Raw genomic sequence first — 21,475 nt, forward strand, 5'->3', positions numbered from 1 at the left:
TCAGAACAGCTCTGTCCCCCAACAGGGACAGGGACCTGCACACCAGCAGTGTCCAGCATCAACTTCCCTGTGGCCACACCAGTCTCAGCCCCACCCTAGGCCACCATGACTGCTAGACACCTTGGAGGCCACCCTCAGCACAATGCCCTATTCACATGCTCACCCCCACACACTGGCACCCCCAGCATCCCCAGTCACCCTGTGTCTGTCACCGACACCCCCCACCCCACCATCTCTACCATCCGTGAGTGAACATTTATTGAGCTCTGATGGGTGACAGACACCAAAGAACACGACACACAGGCAGTGTGGTCCGGCCTGAGACCGGGTGCCTGTGGAAGCCAGCTGGTCAGCACAGGCCCAGGCAGGCCCTGCCGCAAGGCACCGAGGGTGTGCCCTGGCCCAGGTGGGTTTGTCTGTGCTTTCCTGAGAGCAGAGCAATAAATAACAGCAAGGCAGGGCAGGGGTCAGGCAGAGACCTGTGTGGCTTAGGTGACTCCATGGGAGTGAGACAGGCGGCCCAGGAGGGCAGGGGCTGGAGGCCAGAGGGTCCTGGGGCTTCCCAGCTTCTCTGTGGGCCCTCGCCTCTGGATTGCAGGCAGGTATGGGGGACACTGGGAGAAGCCATGGGAGCAGCAGGTGGGTTAGAAACAGTCAGGTGCAAGGAGCAGTTCCCTCTGCAGCCCTAGAGGGGGGCATCGTCAGTCCTCCACTTGGAGGGGTAACTCCGCTGGTGGCCGTCACAGCCTGGGTTCCCCAGGTTGTCCAGAGGCACCACCACCTCATCTGGGCTGGGGTTCTTGTTCAGCTCCACCACGCGGGGCACCACTGAGGACCAGCGATCTGGATGGAGGGCAAGGAGAGGATGAATTGGTGAGTGACCACGGCATCCAGGGCCGGGCACAGAGACCTAATGGGGAGGGGGCTTGAGGCCCACTTTATAGCCTTGGAAAGAGCACCTGAGAGAGGTCAAGTGCCCACCCAGAAGTGCATTAAGGAACCAGGATATGAACCCTGGTCAGGGAACTGGGGACCGTCCTCTCCCTTGAGATGTAGTGGGAAGACAGAGGGACTTCTCCACCACAGGGATGGCCCAGACATGTCCTCCTTGTCCTATCTCCCCAGGCCACTGGTGTCAGGAGGGCCAGTGTGGAGTCACCAGGTAGCGGCCCAGGCATTCAGCAGCAGTGAACATTCATCCGCTGGCCCGCCCCACTCCTATCCCACAACATGGAAACCGAGTCCCAGAATGGGGACAGGACTGCTCAAAACAACCAAGTGATGGGGACAGTCAGGTCCTGCTCCCCCACACCCACTCACCCCTCCTGAGGCGGCCCACAGTGTGCGAAAAACCGTAGTACTGGTAGGTATCACTCTTGCCTGGGTCCTCATTGATGATGCCCAAGTTCTGGTTCCAGTGAGACCAGTTCACTTCATCTACCCTGTTAGGGCCAAGCAAGGGTCAGGAAAGCCCTGAGAGGCAGGTGCTCCCCCTCCAGAGATCACTTCCCTGCTCTAGCACCCCTTCCCCATGTTTCTACCATGGTGCAATACACAACCCACTTTGTCATTTCAATCCTCTTTCTGAACTGAACCCAGGACCTTGATTCTGAGCTACATTCCCAGCTGTATGTATGTAAGTATACATTTTTGAGACAGGGTCTTGCAAAATTGACCAGGCTGGACTCAAACTTGCAGTCTTCCTGCCTCAGCCTCCCAGAGCTGAGGTGACAGAGGTGCACCACCACACCCAGCTCACTTCAATCACATTAAAGTATCAAACTCAGCACCATCAAGTACTCTCACGATGGTATACAATCATGGCTCCTCTTTCCAACACTCTTCCATTGACCAAACAGCCTCTACCACCATTAAGCAGTCCCTCCTGGAGCCTCTCTCCACCCTGGTGACCTGCTTCTGTGGGTTAGCCTGTGCCACACTGTTCCTACAAGTGGACTCATACAGCAAGTGACTTCTTTTACTGAGCTTCATGTTTTTTTGTTTTTTTGTTTTTTTTGCCAGCTCAGCCCACCCTTGAGGGCAGGGGTTGGCATGGCATGTGGTGCGGAGAATCGAACTCCAGTCCCCTGGGCCTGCCTAAGCTTGCCTAAGCAGTTGCTTTAGACTGCTGAGCTATCTCGCTGGCCTTAATTTGTGTTTTTGGGGTTCTTCCATGCTATAGCAGAGAGCAGAACAACTTTACTTATTTGGTGGTGGGGGGTGGGGGTACTGAGCCTTGGACCCAGGGCTTTTGCACAGAGCTACATGCCCAGCATTTTAATTTCTTGAGACAGTCTCTGTAAGTGGCTAAATTCCAACCCTTCTCCCTCAGCTCCCCAAGTAGCTAGGATTATGGGCATGTGTCACCACACCCAACTTTATTTAATTTTCTTTAATTAGTTGTGTGTGTGTGTGTGTGTGTGTGTGGCCAGCTCAGCTCACCAGGGGGCGGGGCTGGCTGGCATGTGGTGCTGGGGGATTGAACCGCGGTCCCTGTGCTTTGCTAAGCTTCTTCTCAGTAGGTGCTTTAGACCACTGAGCCATCTCACCAGCCCCAACCACACCCAACTTTAGTGTCAGTCTTTTTTTAATGGTCAAATAACATTCCAATGCATGGATATACCACAGTTTGTTAATCCAGTCCTTCATTAAGGGGCACACTGTTTCTTATCATTGGTAAAGTCAAGAGTTTCTTGGGCCAGTTAAGACTGGCCATATGTAATTTTTACTTTCTAAAATTTTCGTAACTTTTCATACAACTTCTCTTTTTTCTTTCCTTTTCTTCTTTTTCTTTTTTCTTTTTAGCAGTTGACACAAGTCAGGGCTTGGCAAGGAAGACACATCTGCCGTTCCCAGTTTACAGGAACAGGAGTGTGTTAGGCTGTTTTTCTAAATTGACAAAACTGCTGTGTTAGAGGGTTAAGATTTGAGCTCTGGATTCAGACTGAGCAGAACTGACTAGCTGACTTGGAAGTAGTTTCCATTATTATAATTATTATATGGTAAAGAGACTGGACCCAAGACCTTACATCCTGGGTTTTATCCCCAGCCTTTTTCATTCATGCATCATTCATTCATTCATTCATTCATTCATTCATTCATTCACATTTTGAGATAGGCGCTCCCCAGGTTGCTCAAATGGGCCTTGAACTTGGAATTCTTCTGCCTCAGCCTCCCAAGTAGCTGGGGTTACAGGTGTGTGGCACCGTGCCTGGCTGGTGGCTGCTGTTACTGTCCCCACTTCACAGATGAGGAGACGGTTTTGTGCCCACTTTCCGTACCATGCCTACATTCTACATAGGCAGTGTCTTTACAAAGAATGATTCCTCTTAAGCAAAAAGACCCACCAGCAGGCATCCAGCAGCGGACACGTATGTGTCACATGCAACCTGCCCAGGGACACAGCTGGGCACAAAGGTGGTGCAACAGCCCACCCATTTCACAGGTGAAGAAACAGAGGCAGGGCGCAGGAAACTGGCTCTCTCAAGGTCACCTGCCCGAGCTGCATGATGGGGCCTCTGGAAGTTACGGTGCTTGGAAGGGCAGGGAGTGCAGACTCTGGAGCCAACTCACCTGAAGCACCACCGGCGATCTGGGGTGCCGTCTGAGCTCTTACCCACCGTCACCATCTCCCCAGAGCGGAAGGCTTTCCTTAGGAACACAGGGAAGGAGCGCTCAATGTCCAGGATGGTGGTGGCCCACTGTGGGGAGCAGGCAGGGTGAGACGTTGGTGACCGCCCCTCTGACAGGAAGGAGTCAGGGGCCAGGGTGGGCAGAGCGCCATGGTCCCTACTGCCCTAGAAATGTACTTCATAAACTCCACTGGTCACAGGGAGCGGGCAGCAGAGGAAAGAGGGAGACAGGATGGAGACACAAGGAGGCTACTGTCCAGGTCTGGGACACATCCTTGGTCACCACATGGTGTGGGAGTCACCTGGGCCGGCTGGGGACTGAGGCATGCCAGGAAGCAAATGCCTCATGTGAATGGGGCTGCCAGGAGGACGGCAGGCCCCACGTGGGTAGGCATCCAACTTTTCACAAAAGGACAGAAAGCTGGCTTTTTGTATGGAAACCAGTTATTAAATTATACATTAAAATGTTTTAAAAGGGTGGGTCTGGACAAAAACTGAATCTTTGTTGGATGGATGCAGTCCACAGGCTCCAGGTGGCACCTCATGAGTTACACACCCAGCAGGGAAACTGAGGCCCAGGGAGGCAAGCAGTGCGGCTTACAAGCAGGCCCAAGCTACTTTCCTCATAGTCAGGTCCAGGAAGATGACCTTGGGTTTTCCTCTCTGAGCCACTTTTTAAAAATGCACAGGGTCAGGGTCAGTGTGGGCACTGGGGTGCCAGGTCTGGTGGTGGCACTGTGTACAGGAAGTGCTGTGGCTGAGAACTACACCCAGCCCTGTGGGAAGCAAAAGGAAGCCAGCCTCTGCGTGGCTGCTCCTCGGTGCCCAAGTGTGCTCAGGCAGTGAGGAAGCCCCACCTGCACAGGTAACAGCCCCCCATGGCAATGTCCATGTGTCCCCAACTGCACCAATTTCACTTCCTGAGTCACAGAGGAAAAGGCAGCTGCCCCCGGGCTCAGCGTGGGTCCCTGGGAGAGACACCCCTGTTGTCTACTATGGCTTCAACGTGTCCCCAAGAGCTCATGTATTGGAAACTTAACCCCAAAGTTATAGGTAAATAGCAGTGTGAAGTAGAGCCTTTGGGAGGGGGTTAGGGTTAGATGAGGTCAGGGTTTAGGTCTGTGATGGGATTAGTGGCTTCCTAGGATGGGGAGGGAGACCTGAGCTAGCGCACCTGCTCTGTCCTGCCATGGGACCCCCCTCCGCCACGTTACGGTGCAGCAAGGAGGCCCTGGCCAGGTGTGGCATCATGACTGAGCTTCCAGCCTCTGGATCACGAACCAGATAAACTGCTATTCTTTATAAATCACCTAGTCTCAAGTATTTAGTTATAGGAACAGAAAGTGGACTTAGATACTCCTAAGCATTTGTGTGCCAACAGAAGTCACTGAGTCATGCTGCATGGAGCCGATTAGATCCCATGGGCTGGGCCAGAAGCCCCTATAAAATTTACCAGGCAGCCCCGGATGTAGGCAGCAGCTTTGGCTGCCCATTTCACAGACAAGGAAGTGGAGGCAGAGTGGGTGGCTGCGGGAGGCAAGCAGAAGGCTGAAGGCCTCGGCAGGGCGGGCGGGTCCTGGCCTGACCTGAAGCTTCCAGATGTGCTTGCTCTCCTTGGAGACCTGGCCCACCGTCTCCCCCATGAGGGCGATGAGCATGTTGAGCAGCAGCACGAAGGTCAGGATGATGTAGGTGACAAGCAGGATGATGAAGACCACGGGGTACTTGGTGCTGCTCAGCATCTCCAGGTCGCCCATGCCGATGGTCAGCTTGAAGAGGTCCAGGAGGAAGGTGCTGAAGGTGTCGCTGTCGCGGCACGAGGGGTACGTGGGCACCGTGCAGTTGGCCTGGTCCTCGTCACACACCTTCATGTTGGCACACGGAGTCAGGAGGGAGACCAAAGCTGTGGGAAGAACAGGAGTTGGGAGGCGCAGGGGCCATGCCCATTTGACGGAGGAGAAGCTGAGGTCGGGGAGGTGACCGCCCCAGCCCCCGGTCACCCAGCCAGTGAGCCGAACAGTGTTAAACTGGGTCCTCCGGATTCTGAAGCCAGGGAGAGTTTTAGAGACGCAACTTTTTATTACACCCGGAGAGGGCTGGTCCTGGCATTGAGAGGATTGGCCAGGCCATAGCTCAATGCCCTGCAGTACACGGGGAGGCCCCCAATACAAGAATTATCTGGCCCCAAATGTCAAAAGTATCATCCCTAGATGAACCTATCCAGAAGTGACTGTGGCTGCTCCAGCCTGAGCTGGCCACTCGTCTCTTTGCACTGACAGAAGACCACCCTCTTCCAGACTCCGTCAGTTTCCCCCACCCCTGGCTGCTCCCCTGTGGCCACACCACTGAAGTCCCAGCATGCCGCAGGTTGGCAGCTTGGCATCATGGGAAGGCATACTGCAGGGAGGGAGCTAGCATAGGGCTTACATCCGTGCCCCACCAGTGTGCCTTTATATGGCATCTCCCATCAGCAAGTTAGCCTGCTTCCCTACCCTGCAGCACACCTGGACTTGGACTTGCTTTGGCTGACAGGGCGAGGCAGCAGTGATACTCTGCTGGGCAGAGGCCTCGAATGCTTCCGCTCACATTCCTGGAACCCCAAGACCACTGCACGAGCAAGCCCAAGCCCACGGGCTGGAGAGTGGGCAGCCATGACTGAGGGAAAGAGCCAAGTCTTTTGGGCTGGCCTAGACTACACAGCAAAAAACCCCAAAAGATACCCAGCATAGCAATACAACCCTATAATCCTATTCTAAGAGCTGAGACAGGAGGACCACAAATTTGAACCCAGACTGGACAATTTAGAAGACCTCGTCTCACAATGAAAATAAAAAAGGGTTGAGGTTTTCTCAGGCTTTCACAGAGAGCAAATTGGTCAAGCAATGGCCGTGACTCATCTTCATGGCTGACACTGAAAAAAGATCTACAAAGTGCGGTACAGGGCTACAGGATAAATCCTGAGGGTACTTGACTGACCTTATCAGATACAAAAATTACATTTCTTGCTATATAGATCTTGCTTTATCTTGGTCTTAACCATCCAGCAGAAAAGTATAAAAACGAGGTATATAAAGTAAAACCATATTAATATGATGAGCTGTAAAAGGCTCAAGTCAATAACTTCTGAGGATAACCCACTAATATTATAGACTTCTAGATAGAGTTGAATTGGTTAGCTGAATTCAAACACCTATAGTATTTTGATGCCAATAGACTATTCACCTCTGACAGGACTAAAAAAAGGGGGGGGGGATACAAAGGAAAGATCATTTGGTATTCATATATACAAAACAGTTAGGATAAATATACAGCTACTTTTGCTTAATTCAATGAGAAGAAAGAGGTATACTAGTAGTGTTTAGACAGGATATCCTGTCTGCTTCTTATACTATGGATAACCACTAAGAAGATAACAATGTACAATGTATTGATTATTGAAACTGTCCTATTAGTCAACTCTGAAAAAAATGGATATTTTTCAACCATTGTTAATCAGGAATTCTTGTTTTGAAAATCTGTAACGGGGCTGGGGAGATGGCTCAGTAGAATAAGTGCTTGCCTGGCAAGCGCAACAGCCTGAGTTCAATCCCTGGTTCCGCAAAAAAAAAAAAAGAAAAAGAAAAAGAAAATCTGTAACATATGTATTGTTGTATGTTATCCTATTTCTGTCTTTGTTTCTGATTTTTGTTTTTGCTTTTGTTTTTACTCTTCAAAATAAAATAAAATTATTTTTAAAAAGGGGAGGATTGAGGATATGGCTCAGTACAAAGGCATTGGGTCCAATCCCAAGGGCTGCAAAAATACATAATTAATTCATGATTATTTTAAGACACTAACTTTTGCATGTCTTGCTTCGCAAGAATAGCTAATGTGCCACTTTTACTGATTACCAGCTTTTGAAGTTGGGTAACTTACTGGACCTTGCTAAGCCTCTCTGTTCTTTCTAAAAGGTCATGATAAAGCCTTGCTAAGAGGACAGGACAAGGCCAAGATGGTAACATACTCAGCGCAGGGCCTGGCACAGGGAGATCTCAGCCAGTGCCACCTGTCATCCTCAATCCAGGTGAGCAGCTGTTCCTGGCCTTGCCCACAGACACCCCAGCACCTCCCCAGGCCTCCTGGAAGTGTGGGGCTCACCTGAAGCATAGCCGATCATGAAGAGCAGGTAGACGAGCAGGAAGCGGAAAAGGTCTTTGAAGAGGATCTATGGCCGCCAGAGGTGGGACCATGGAGGCGAAGGGGAGACACATGACTTCTCATTTTCCCTCTCCTCCATCCCAGCCATCTGCCAGCTCAGCCTTGCCCCTCTGCCATGCTCAGACCATGCCTGCTGCCCACCACACCCACATCCTCTGGCCTGCAGATATTTAAGCCCCACACATAGTGTGTGTGGCTCCTTCCAGGGACACCCAGGTCCACAGGTTCCCTTGCCGGTACCTTCTGGATCATGATGCTGTAGGTCCCGGTCAGCTTCAGCCCTCGCGTGAAGTACAGGGCGTTCATCCAGCCCAGGACCAGGGCGAAGACCATCACAGCCAGGTAGGCCTCGATCCCAGCCAGGTACAGGGCCGCAGAGACGATCACCAGCACAGAGTAGATGAAGCTACAGGGCGGCAGAGACCACAGGAGGGCCAGAGGGGATGGGGGACAATGAGATCCTGGAGAGCAAGACATAGCCCAAGTGCCCCAGGGTACCAGGATGCCACGATGCTTCCAGATGACCAGAACAAAATCAAAGTGGACTAACTGGGCTCCTCAGCTTTCCATGAGCCAGGACACACAATTAATTAAAGAGCAATCCAGTTGTATTTATTGGCCCGAAGGCCTATAAGACCCCAGAGTGATGCCCCTTGGATTGCATCACAAAGGTTCAGTGGAAGCTTTGGGACTACATGAATTTCAGTGCTTTGTAATTCTAAAGGGGATTAAAGAATAGCACACATGCAGGAACTCCCATATCTGGAGTCTAGGGCAGATATTGTAAAGCAGCTGTCCTCCCCACTAAACCCAAACATAGGCTCTAAGTTTTCAGATATGACCCCAGAACTCTAGTAGGCTGAGGCAGGAGGATCAGAAGTTCAAGGCCAGCTTGGATAATACAGATCCTGTCTCAAGAGAAAAAAGATAAAAAGGGGTGGGGGAGTTTGGGAATGGAGCTCAATGCAAAGGCCCTGAGTTCCTACCCCTAGGACTAAAAAATAAAAAAATAAAAAACTCAAACATGGCACTGTAGGTAGACATTAGCAATCAACTGCCAACATGAGAGATTAAAATTATTGCTATGTCTGGTGTATATGCTAAGCCCCTAGCAAACAGAGTACAGCATTTCTGCATCAGATGTTGACCTCGCCCTGACTGACGTGCCACTCCTCTGAAGTCACTTCTCCCCCAAACTGGACAACCTGCCACACCAATCACACCATGCTCCATGAGGGACTGCCAGTCCAGGGACCTCCACTCACTAGAGCAGCTGGAAGGAGCCATCGATGAAGAGAGAGTTCACTCCAGGACATTTCTTCATGAACAAGTCTTTGATCTGGAAGACGACAGCAGGCTGGTGACAGGGGCGTAACCAGGAGTAGGACAAAGGAGAGGAGAGAAAGAGGAAAGAATAGAAGAGATGGAGGCAGAATAGGAGGCAGAGACAATAGGACAGCACAGAGAAGGGAAAGAGGAGGTGGGAGAAGAAAAGAGCGAATATGCAGAGGAGGGAGAGGAAGGCTGACCTGGAGGAGAGGAAGAGCGGGACAGGAGGGTGGGTGGCATCGGGGCCATGCACTCACATTGGTGAAGAAGAACAGCACTCCTGTGAAGAGCGTGATGACCTCGCCGGCCAGCCTCAGGTAGTCCACTGTGGTGCGGTAAGGGTAGGGGGGCTGTGGAGCGGGCACAAGGTCTTCATCTGCCCCTCCGGCATCTGCCCTCGGATCTAGATGTTCCCCAATGCCACAAGCAGCTGGATCCTCTGACACCTTCCCCCTGGTTAGCTTACTCCTGAGTCTCCTCCCAGATCCACACTGGATATTGGTGAACCCCCTCAACCTGTTCCTAAGGCTTCTCCATTCCTTCCCACTGGGGACCCAGAAGGACCTAGCTGTGTCCCAGGCATGAAGGCCCAGCCCAGCACCAGCCCCGCTCCACCCAGCTCCAAGCACGCACAGTGCCCTCCAGCGGCTGGTAGTAGGCAGTGAGGGTGAAGATGACCATGGCGCACAGATAGGAGACCACGTTGATGTAGAAGGAGACCGCCCCGAACTTCCGCCACTTGTCACGCAGCAGCTCATTGATGGGCTCCACTGCCAGCATCTCATGGCGGTTCTGTGAGAGACAAGAGTAGGTCCACCTTCTGGATGTTGGGGATCCAGATGGCCTGACTCTGCTGTGCCTTCCCCACCCTCCACCCACAGGGTACTCCCTTCCTTAAGCCACCCTCCAGCCATCCCCCAGGACTTGCAGGGCACTGAGTGGGCATTCAGTACTCCAAACTCCAGGGTTCATCTTTCAAGGCTCTAATTCTGTCTCAACTTACTTTTCCACCCTGTTCTAGAATAGAGTCAGAACTGGAAAGCTCCTTTAAGAACATCTATCCTCATGGTGCCTAAATTCCAACCTGTAAACAGTACTGAGTTGTTGGCTAAAAACACGAATGCCTAGGCTCCATCCTCAGAAGTTCTGATCCAGGGAGCAGGACAGAAATGTAGCTCAAAGGTGGTAAATGATTACATCACTACAATTGTCCATTCTGAATATAGGCTAGACATCAATAATTGAGCCCCACACAACAGTGCTCTATATAGTGCCCTGAGTAGACTCTACCAATCAATCAGAGCTTGCACCAGAGGTGATAACCTAAATCTGCAAACTGATCTGAATCAAGTAGGCCACTCTTTTCAAGGAATAAAGAAGTGGGAGGTCTTGTGAGGAAAATCGAGCTTACAGAGGCCTGAGCCATGGCACAGGGCTAGGAGAGAGACCGCCCATGCCTACTCCCCAGCATTTTCTGCCTCATTTGTGTAGTACCCAATATCTCTAATGACTTGAATTTCTTCATAACAGTGGATTTGTGTGACAGTGCAGCCATAAAGATGCTTGTGGAGCGTATTCCTCATAGTTAAAAGCAGAAACAGACCCAAACGACCAACAGGAGAGGAACAGGTCATTAGCCTGTGATGCATTTATTTACATGTGGCATTGGTATTGCTGAAGAGCATTTAATGGCCCAGAACGATGTTCACAGAACACTAAGTGAAAGAGAAGGGCTTCTGAAACTTCGCGTAATGACCACTAATGATAACAGCTGCCACGGAGTGTCCATACAGTGCCCTAACATTAACTCCTCTGCTCCTCCCCATGACCCTGTGACATCATCCTTCTCCCCAGGTTACAAATGGGGAAGCTGAGACCCAGAAAGGACAAGTTATCATCCTGAGTCACAGCAGGTAAAGCGATGGAGCCAGGATCCCAGTCGAACCCACCTTGCACCCTAAGCCCACCTTCCCACAAGACTTTTTTTCCTTAAAGGCCAGCAGATACTTTGGGGCATATTTGGTGGCACCTTTAGGTGGTATCTTCCCTTGAACTCAGCTCCCAGACACAGGACTGTGGACCACAGAGGCAGATATTCTCATACCCTACCAGCCAAGTCCATGCTCCCAGCTGTACCCCTCCTTGCCATGCCCACCCTGCCCTGATGCCCACCTCGATCTTGCTGTTGTACACCAGGATCTCTAGCACGGAGGCCTCTTCTCCACAAGTGTCCAGGGAGGACAGGTCATAGAGCGAGGAATACACTGGTCCATAGGCCCAGTCCTTGAATTTGCGGGATAGGTGCCGCGTGTCCTCATCAGTCACCTCCCGCCGGATGATGTGCTGAAAGATCTGCATATGCAAGGGGAGGGTTGGGGGGCTGCAACTCAGTTCCTCACAGGGGACAGACCCCTTGATGGGTCCAGCCTGTCAAGTGGCTGTTCCCCAGAGGACAGGATGGACTGCAGGGAAACCATGAAGCTCCACTGCTTGCCAAATCTTACGCCGTCTCATTTCATTCTTACCTTTACCACCTTCGTGTACAGCTGAGAAAAAGAAGTCCCTGAGGCACAAAGGATGTTCCCTGAGGTCACACACCAGGGGACCCAATCTGGGCAAGGTTTAACTATCCTGGAGATGAGGAGCCTTCCTCATTAAACAGCAGTGGCTCAGTCTTCCTAACACATAATCCCACCCTAACGATCCTAGCACCATCACTGATATTTTTTTTAATTTTATTTATTTATGAGTGTGTGTGTGTGTGTGTGTGTGTGTGTGTGTGGCCAGCTCAGCCCACCAGGGGGCGAGGCTGGCTGGCATGTGGTGCTGGGGGATTGAACCGCGGTCCCTGGGCTTTGCTAAGCTTGTTCTAAGTAGGTGCTTTAGACCACTGAGCCATCTCACCAGCCCCAATCACTGATATTTTTATAGGACAAAGTTAAAATTTAAACACAGGCCCTCCTTCCCCTTCTAAGGCCTCCAGTATAACTGATCTTAGTAGCTTTTGCTAAATATATATACAAATTTTCCTTGAGACTAGTTCTTACATGCTACCCAGGCTGGCCTCAAACTCAATATTCCCTTGCTTGGGCCTCCTCCAGTAGCCACCATGCCTGGCAATTTTTTAAAAATATATATATAATTCTTTTCTTATTGAGACAGGGTCTCCCTCAAGTCAATAATTTGCCCAGGCTGGGTTCAATCTTGTAATCCTCCAGCCTCAGTCTCCCAGAGTGCTGGGATTCCAGTCATGTACCATCATACCCAGCAAAATGTTGGAGTCGTCCACTTACTCAGCACTTACTACCTTCGCTCTCTGAAAGATCTTGAATTGTCACAGCAACACTACCAGCGAGCACTATAGACATTTTATGGGCAAGGAAATTCAGACCCAGAGGAGGGAGATCCAAGGCCTGACTCCACATGCAGGGAAGACGCAGAGCCAGGACTAACGCAGCTCTTCTCTGAGCTTGGCGCCCCATCAAGGCCATAGCAATCTGCCATCATCTGCAGACATTTTTGTCAGTCACAAGTGTGAAAGGGGGGGCTGGTGAGATGGCTCAGTGGTCTAAAGCACCTACTTAGAGCAAGCTTAGCTAAAGCACAGGGACCGCGGTTCAATCCCCCAGCACCACATGCCAGCCAGCCCCGCCCCTTGGTGGACTGAGCTGGCCACACACACACACACACACACACACACACACACACACATGCAAATAAATAAATAAAATTAAAAAAAAAAAAAAGTGTGAAAGGGACAGCCTGGCTATCCAAGGCAGGAGAGGCAGCTAAACTTCCTATTGTGCACAGGACAGCCTCACAGTAAAGCCCTCCTGTCCAAGGCAGTGCTCAGCCCAAAAAACCGTTCTAGGTCCCGCAGTGTGAGGACCAGAGAAGGGAAGCATTGTGCCAGGCTACTCCGCAGGTTAGGCGCTAGGAGGCCAGAGCTGGCGCCCTGGGCCTCCCTTTTATACTAGTGGGTAATGGAGCAGAGAGTGAGCGCCCAGCGAAAGGGTCGAGGATGAAGCTGAGCAGTTCAACAGGACGCTAGGGAGCCATAGCAGGTTCTTGAGTTAAGATACTTGCACACCGGGACTGGCAAGCTGGCAGACGGGTGCACGTAGCAATAAGGACAGCTGCAGCCTTGCGCGTGTGCATGCGTGCGTGCGCGTGCGTGCGCGTGCGTGCGCACAGACCAGCCCCCACTCACTCCGATCTTGCCGGTCTTAGCAGCCATCATGAGCGGCGAGAGGCCGTCGTTGTTGAGCACGGCCTCCAGGTTGCTGTCGGGGAAGAGCCGGGCGCACTTGAGCAGCAGCAGGTCGTACATCTTGGTGACGAACTTGGTGTTCTCGCGGGTGTTGTCGGCGATGGCCACCAGCGCGTGCAGCACGGTGTTGCCGCGCGAGTCCTGCCGCCGCATGTCGGCCTTCTTGTGGGGGTTCTCAGTTAGGTAGTTGACGATGTGCGGCTGATTGGTGCAGGCCGCCAGCGACAGCGGCAGCTCCCCTGTGGGCAGAGAGGCAGGAGTGTCACTGGCAGCCCCGGCGTGGCATCTACAGCCTCTGGAGCGCGACCTTCAGCGGAGACCCCCACAGGCCTGCCGCAGGGCAATGGGCGTGGCCACTCAGGTGGGGGTGACTCAGGGTGGGGGGCTTGGGGGTGGCCAGTCCCGTGGTGGCCATTCCCACTGTGGCTAATTTGGGGCACAGTACTGTAGGCGTGAACATTCGAGGATGTTTCCACTCATGGAAAGGTGTGTCGTGGCAGATCCTGAATGGGCTATTCAGGGTGTGGTAATTGGGGTGTATTTGGCATGTTGCTACCCTTAGGCGTGGTTATTCAGGCAGCTGCCATTAGGGACGTGGCTATTTCTGATGTGGCTATTTGAGGGCATGGGTATTTAGGATGTATTTGAGGGTATGGCTGTTTGGGGAATATGGCTATTCGTGGACGTGATTACTGGGACACGGCTCTTTTGGGTGTAGCCCTTCAGTAAGGCTATTCAGGGGCGTGGCCGTGTGATCTGGAGTCAGGATCCTGGACTGCTATGATAGATGGTGGAATTATTTTTGGGACATAGTCTGAGCCTCATATAACTTGTACCCCTAAGCAGGGGTGATGTTCAAAATATTTCATTAATCCAGCTGTGACTATGACGGTGATGGGCTCTGGGCCTGGGGATTTGACTGTAGGTCCCAGCTTAAGTGGACTAAAGGTATGTGGAAAATAGGTGCTGATACCCCATCAGCCTCCTGGGTGTTCTCCAAACCCTGCCTGTGCAGTGGAGAAACTGAGGCTCTGACTCCAAGCTGCTTCGAGTGCTCACTTCTGAGATGCAAGGTCTTAGTGGGCAAGACCCACGTGAACCAGTGGCCAGCAGGCCCTGAGTGTCAGGATTGCCCAGGACCACGGACACCCGCTGCATCCCTTGTCTCCTACCCTCAGCTTCCCTGGGCCCCCAGCCCAACAAGCCCCTCCTCACCAAAGTAGAAGTAGCCACCCTCATCCTTGGGCTGGAAGAAGCGCCCACGGGCCTGGGCATGTACGTCAGCTCCCTGGGCCACCAAGAGTTCCACATAATGTTTGCAGCGGCGCTCAATGGCAATGTGCAGGGCGGTCTGGCCTGGGGGAGGGTGACAGTCAAACATGTACCTGCCTCAACAGAGACCCTACCAGGCTTGCTGGGGTAATGAGCAGATACAGAATATGAAAATCAGGATAAGAGCTGTAGGCCAGAGCCTTGGAAAGTAACATCAGAAGGTGGTAGTCAGGGCTTCAAATGAGTCCCAGGATGTAGAATTTGGGATGCATGAAGGTCTGTGCATTGTAGAAATAGAATTTTAAGTTCAAAGGCTATCCAATCTGTGGGATCCTGGTACCAGAACCTTTGAGACACATAAGCTACTTTAATCCGAGCACAGCATTTTCAACTTGGCATATAAAATTCATGGACTTTGCATGCTAATATCGAGCAATCTGAACAGCCAGATTTGATTTATAGACTCAAAACTGAGAACAAGAGAGCTTGGGCACCTGGTGCCTTTACCTGGGTGCTGCTGGCTCAGACTCATTCATATCCACAGAGCCTCCGTGTTTAGGCCCATCACCTCTTAGGTCCACAATTCCAGGCTTATGGACTACTAGGCTCACTGCCTCTCCAAGTCTTGGACTCTCTGATACCAAAACTCAGAACTTCAGAGTGGAAGGGGTGGTTATTCCTCATCTATCCATCCATCCATCCATCCATCCACCCACCCATCTATCCATCCATCCATCCATCCATCCATCCACCCATCCACCCATTCATCCATCCATCCATCCACCCACCCATCTATCCATCCACCCATCCACCCATCCACCCATTCATCCATCCATCCACCCACCCACCCACTCATCCATCCATCCATCCATCCATCCATCCATCCATCCATCCACCCACCCATCCACCCATTCACCTACTCACTCAAGTGACTTCCTGTATAGATTACCACTTGAGGCCCAAACCAAACTTCTCAGGGGTCAGATGACCAAGGCTGTGGCCTTGACAACTACCCCAAGCACTCTTTTCTCCTGTGCAGGGCCCCACCTCGGTAGTAGATGTCTCGGAAAGGCGCGTTGATGAACTCCCGCATGTTGCCTGTGCGCTCCGCAATGTCCAGGAGCACCGGGATGGTGTCGTTGCGGCCATTACTCAGGTTCAGCAGGGCCTTGGGCAGGCAGGTCTTCCCTGTGGACGGCTCTGAGGGACAGACATACAGGATGAGGTGGGCTCAGCCCTGGGCTACTGGCCAGGGAATGAGAGGCCTTGGATCTGGGACTCTGTCACACTGCCTCTCCAGGCTGTTCTCCCATCTGTGTGGCGGGGACAGGGGGTCACTCTGTCTGCCTCTTGTGATGCTAAGGAAGTCATATAAACTCATGGGTATAGAAATGCTTTGGAATGTGGGAGGTCACAGCCTGTATTTTAATCAATTATATTTGGGGAATTTTTTTTTTTAGGGAAGGGTCTACAGGGTGTTCAGGGTCTCACTACTAGATTGGACTCATAGTGATCCTCCTGTTTACAGCCTCCCAAGAGCTGGGATTACAGGCGTGCGCCACCATGCCCAGTCCCAATTGCTGTCTCAGCACGCCCGGGGGTGGGTTGGTGTGGCAGGCCAGGGGATTGAACCCCTGGCCCCTGTGCCTGCTCACAGGCGCTTTAATCTGCTGAGCTATTTGGCCAGCCCTGGGGGACCTTTTTAAGGGCCTTGTAATCAAGTAAATGTGAATGCAGAGCTAAATCAGCCAAGCTGAGGGTGCACTCGCCTGGCCAATCGGATCCTCAGCCCCAGAAAAAAATACAATGGAGCAAAATGAGAGCAAACCACAAAGTCAGCTCCAGTCCTTTACTGCAGGACTTTTCAGAGCCTTGTAAAGGGACTGTGGGCCTTGAAAGTAAGACACCCTAGGCTGCGTCTGCCCACCTGCTGGAACACAGAATCCCTTTTTCCATCAAACAGTGACACTGGTGTCCCTGGAGGGGAGGCGGGGTACAGTGTCCCCCAAAGAGTATGCTGAATGTGGAGGATGCAAAATTACCATAGGAGGCTGGGAGCAAGTTTCGGGGGTTCCCAGGGCACAGCAGTACCCTGAAGGCCTTTATCTCCTGTCAGATTTTTCCTGAGGTGAGTGGAGCCTTAGGAGTCTGGGTCCTCGCTGCCTGTCACTAAGGCTTGCCAGTCAGTGTACTTCGCTGATTTTCTCTCCCTTGTAATTACTTTCCTGGTCACAGAACTTGATTACTATCTCAAAACAGTGCGTCAGTGAAGAGAACACTCCCATGTGAACCGGGCCTGAGGGCTCAGGGTGGGAGACCCGCGTGTGGGCCGGGGCCAGCTCTGCAGCCGCCCACCCTGGGGTTCCAGCACTGGCTTTGCTCCTGGCCGCCTGCCACCCTTTTCCCACTCACTTTCTTTTCTAGTAAAACTGAAGCTATGATGAGTGAGAATTGTACGAGTTCATCAGTGGTCACTGACTAGCCGGTAGCCCCTGGCCTCTCTGGCCTTCCCTTACCCACTTTCCACCTAGCAGTGGCAATGGTCATCTCAGAGGTGCAGCTCTAAACTAGGCAGGGCCTCTGCACATGCCGTCCCTACGCCCGCTCCTCACTGTTGCCTGCACCAGGTTAATACAGTTCACCAAAACCCAGCTCTAGCGTCACCTCCAGGATGTCCTCCCCAGTTCCCCGAGTAGCCCAAATCCTCCAGCACAGCCTGCTGTTTGTGACTGTTTATTTCTGCGGTTGCTTGGTCAGTGCAGTCTCACTTGGGAACCTGGAAGTGACCTGAAGGCAGGGTCATGCCTGCTTCACTCCTCAGCTGCTGTTCACCCACTGCCTGGCATAGCACCTGACACTTAGTAGGTGCCCAAAACCCAATTGAGGAAGTGGGAGGGGCACCCCAGGCAACCCCAACCACAAGTAACCCAAAGTTGAACTGGATTGGGGCTTCCGGGACCCTCAGACACAGGTCTGGTCCCAGGGAAAAGACAGGAAGAGCAGAGAACTCCAGTGATGGAGCAAGACACGCAGTTCTGGGGTCCGACCACCAGGTGGCAGAGTGTTTTTGCCCATGGCTGCTGGAGCCAGGGGCACTAAATTGACCATTACCAAATAGGACGTTGTGAACCTTGGGGAAGAGGGGTCCTGGCCTCCCCTGAAAATCAAATGAGCTCATCAGCCTGTAGTCATAAATAATGCAGGGGTGGATGCAGGTTTAGTGGAGCCTCAGGCTTGTACAATTTGGGGGCCCTGATTATGAAACCAAAGACACAATTATGAAAGCAAAACTAGACCCAGGACTTTGTTTTTTGGTTTTGGTTTTTTTTTTCTTTTTCTTTTTGGTGGTGGTACCAGGGAGTGAACTCAGGATCGACCTTGCACTTGCCAGGCAAGCCTAATTCCACTGAGCTATCTCCCCAGCCCTAGGCCCAGCACTTTGGAAGCGGCCTTAGGAAACCAGAGACCCTACAGGCTAATTAGCATTCTAAGTCCCCTGTAACTCCCCTCCACACACACACTCTGGCCTGTGCGAACAACTCCCACCCCTGCTCATGTACAGAAACACAGCTGTCTGGGGTTTCCAGACTAGGCGAAGAGCCCTGGCTTGCTGTTAAACTCAGAAGGCAGAAGCCCCGACAAGCCCCAACTTTGCCAGGCAGATGGGGTGCGCCAGGAGGGGCCTTGGCCAGGGCTCAGATGCAGCTTTCTTCCCAGTGAGATCACTCACACTGCCACTGAGCTATTCGGAGGCAGCGAGAGGTCCTCAGCATCCCCAGCACCAGCTTCTGCCCCCAGATGAGGCTGCCTTGAGTAACTTCATACCATGAACCAATTTTTTGTTCACAGTACTGGAAATTGAACCCAGGGCCTTTGCACTAAGCTGCATCCCCAGCATTCCCTGTCCCCTGTGTTTTCTTTGAAACAGTCTTGCTAAGTCCCAGGCTGGGTTTGAATTTGTGATCCTCCTGCCTCAGCCTCCCAGAGTGTGCCAGCGTACCCAGCACAAGTGAATATAAACCTAGTCATTCTTTACTGATGGACACAAAGACATTTTGTGGTATTGTTTTCCTGTTAAGGATCACATTGATAAATGTTTGTGTGGCAGTTGATCCACACGTTCCATTCCCTTGTTCTTGCGTTTAGTTTACTTAAATTAAAGTCTCAAAAAATGGCCTGAAGCTTCCTTGTTGCTGCACTGTGCACCAGCCGAGGCCAGCCTGGGACGGACAGGCCCCTCTGCTGCAGGTTTACTGTGTATGAGGTGGCTCACCTGAGCAGGTGAGCAAGGCTGCTCAGAAGCGAGCTGGGGGACCTGCCCCTTAGCTCAGTTCTTTAAGTGGCTGCTTCAACAAAGCAGTCAGGCTCAGGTTGCTGTGGTCCATCCCCACAACTCAAGCCAGCCAAACCTGCCCTGAAGGCATTCGGAGAAAAAAAAAAAAAATCCTGGGGCCAGCGAGATGACTCAGTAGACTAAGCGCTTCCCTGGTAAAAGCAAGGGCCTGAATTCAATCCCTGGTTCTGCCAAAAGGAAAAAAAAAAAAGTGAGCTGGGTTCATTCCCAGCAGGGATACCAGGATTGGGATGGGGGTGGCAACAGGAAGCGCCGTCGCACATCCTGCTCACCCCTGCACCCCCTCAGCAAGGACCCCGGCTGTCTGGTGCTTGGCACTTTGCCGAGCCGTCTCTCCCCAGAGGCCAGGAGCATGCTGCTGCTAGTCTCCAGTTTACAGCTGTGGGTAGCAAAGCTTGGAGAAGTCACGTGCCCCCTACATGGTGAACACGGGATCTGAACCCAGGCGGGGTAGACTGCTTACCCACTACACTGACCTTTTCAAAAGAGCAGAAGGAATCGTGGAGCTAGCAAAGGACTGAGAAGTTAAGCAACATGGCAGAGGACACACTGGACCAGACTGTGCAGTGCCCGTCTGGAGTCCAGCACCCCACAGGGGGGTGCTGAGGGGAAGTGGAATCCCCAGCGCCAGGCCCAGCTGTGCCCGCCTGAGTGGCTCACCCCGGAAGTCCTCGTCAGTCAGGCGCTTCTTGTGGGTCAACAAGAAGGGGAGCAGCCCGTCCAGGTCAGCAGTGGAGCCCCGGGACACGATGTCAAAGAGGATGGGCCAGTTGAAGACTTTAAGGATGGGGGGCGGCTGGGGTGCAGGAGCTTTGGGGCTCTGTGGCTGTTTCCTGGAGGGAGTGGGGAAGAAGAGTGATGGGGGTGCCTGTCCAACACCTTCCCCACAATCTCTTGACTTAGGGAACTGGGGGGGGAGACCAGGGGCTGAAGCCCCCAGGGAAGAATCAGACTAAGGGACTAAGGGGAAGGGACAGGTGGAAACACCAAGGAATGCTTTCTTCAATAAACTGTGGCTCAGGCCCGCGAGATAACTCAGTGGTGTAAAGTGCCTGCTTAGGCAAGCTTAGGCAGCCGGGCACCAACCATGTGCCTTGCCAGCCCTGCCCTCAGGGTGGGCTGAGCCAGCCAAAAAACACAAAAGTATGGCTCATAGCTATTGTGTGTTGGGTGAAAACAGGAAATAAGCACAAGCCCGCCCATTTGTCCACCCATGCACCCACCCACCCATCTAGCCCCACACTCCATCTGCTCACCCACCCACACCACCCACCCATCTACCCACTTGTCCTATATTGAGTACATACTAAGGCAAAGACTAAAAGAGAGAAATGGAAGAACAGAAAACTGAAAGATAAAAGTATCTCATCCATTCATTCTGTTGCTCATGTATTCATTCAGTTGCTCAACAAACATTTGGGACAAAGGAAGCCATGTTTACAGATGCTTAGCCCAGGGCCCACCATACGGTAAATGGAAGCGGTGATTACCTTGGCTGCCGAGTGCCTACAGTGTGTCTGTTGTTCGTCTGGGCAAGGGAGAGCTGTTGAGCCACAACAGCAGGTAGAGAAAGGATGCTACCCAGAGAGGGCTCAGGGAGGAGAGGTAGAGAAACTAGAGAACAGCAGATGTTAGGAGGGGGAGGCCTGGAGACACTCAGTTCAGTCAGTCAACAAACACATTAGGCCCCTATTTTGCGCTGGGCTCTGGGAGAAAACGAGGCCATCTGGGGCACTGTGAGGTGGGAACCCCTTCCCTCTCCATCATGTTCCCGCTCAGCCAAGGGCAGTGGGTCCGGAAAGATGTAGGGGATGGAGAGGAGAAATGGAGGCAGGCTGGGACAGAGAGGTGGGCGGGAACAGTGCAAACCCTGAGAGCCTCAGCGGGTGCGTGGGGATCGGATCGCCATGCGGGTGACTGAGGCTGCAGGTTTCAGGGGAAGCGGGCTGGCTACTTGGTTGTTGGAGGGAGCAGCCACCCACCTGCTTCAGCTGCCCAGAGCAGAGATAAGGGTGCGGGGACAGTCGCTAGCCAGGGCATCTGCCAGCCCCACTGCATGGCTCCTGAGCTTGGAGTTGAGTGCTGCTCCCACCGGGCCTGAGGCTGCCACGCCCCAGTTCCCCTAGGGCCCCTCCAATGCCCCCACTTTGCCTCCTGGGGGGTGAGGACTTGGAGGATGTGTCTGTCTAGGCCCTTACCTGTGCCTCCTCGCCTGGGATACCCTCCTTAACGTGGGGCTGTCCTGCCCATCCCTCAGCTTGGGCCTGGATGTCAGCTCCTCCGAGAAGCCCTCCTGGGCCACCCTTCCGCTACCCTCCCTCCAGCCTCAGTGCCTCCAGTTGTCTCTTGTAGGCCCTTTTTTCCAAGCTTCTTGTCTAACTCACTCACTAAAGGCGCCATCTGGGCGGGGGCAAAAGCTGG

General features: G+C 52.6%; 1 protein-coding gene across 1 annotated transcript in view; it reads right to left on the reverse strand.

Annotated features, from left to right (window-relative positions):
- Window positions 1-245: 245 nt before the first annotated feature.
- Window positions 246-21,475, reverse strand: part of Trpv4 (transient receptor potential cation channel subfamily V member 4) — a 37,873-nt gene continuing 16,643 nt past the window's right edge. Inside the window, exons 4-17 of the mRNA XM_023720966.1 lie at window positions 19,715-19,887; window positions 15,748-15,900; window positions 14,644-14,784; window positions 13,369-13,667; window positions 11,331-11,510; window positions 9,792-9,950; window positions 9,416-9,508; window positions 9,095-9,168; window positions 8,070-8,235; window positions 7,770-7,836; window positions 5,219-5,535; window positions 3,574-3,701; window positions 1,321-1,442; window positions 246-843 (exon numbers count right to left, since the gene is read on the reverse strand). Coding sequence (XP_023576734.1) covers window positions 686-843; window positions 1,321-1,442; window positions 3,574-3,701; window positions 5,219-5,535; window positions 7,770-7,836; window positions 8,070-8,235; window positions 9,095-9,168; window positions 9,416-9,508; window positions 9,792-9,950; window positions 11,331-11,510; window positions 13,369-13,667; window positions 14,644-14,784; window positions 15,748-15,900; window positions 19,715-19,887 — 2,230 coding nt within the window. The 3' untranslated portion in view covers window positions 246-685. The remainder of the gene's footprint in view (window positions 844-1,320; window positions 1,443-3,573; window positions 3,702-5,218; window positions 5,536-7,769; window positions 7,837-8,069; window positions 8,236-9,094; window positions 9,169-9,415; window positions 9,509-9,791; window positions 9,951-11,330; window positions 11,511-13,368; window positions 13,668-14,643; window positions 14,785-15,747; window positions 15,901-19,714; window positions 19,888-21,475) is intronic.

This window comes from Octodon degus, unplaced genomic scaffold, assembly GCF_000260255.1.
Source record: "Octodon degus isolate 3935 unplaced genomic scaffold, OctDeg1.0 scaffold00079, whole genome shotgun sequence".
Lineage (NCBI taxonomy): Eukaryota > Metazoa > Chordata > Mammalia > Rodentia > Octodontidae > Octodon > Octodon degus.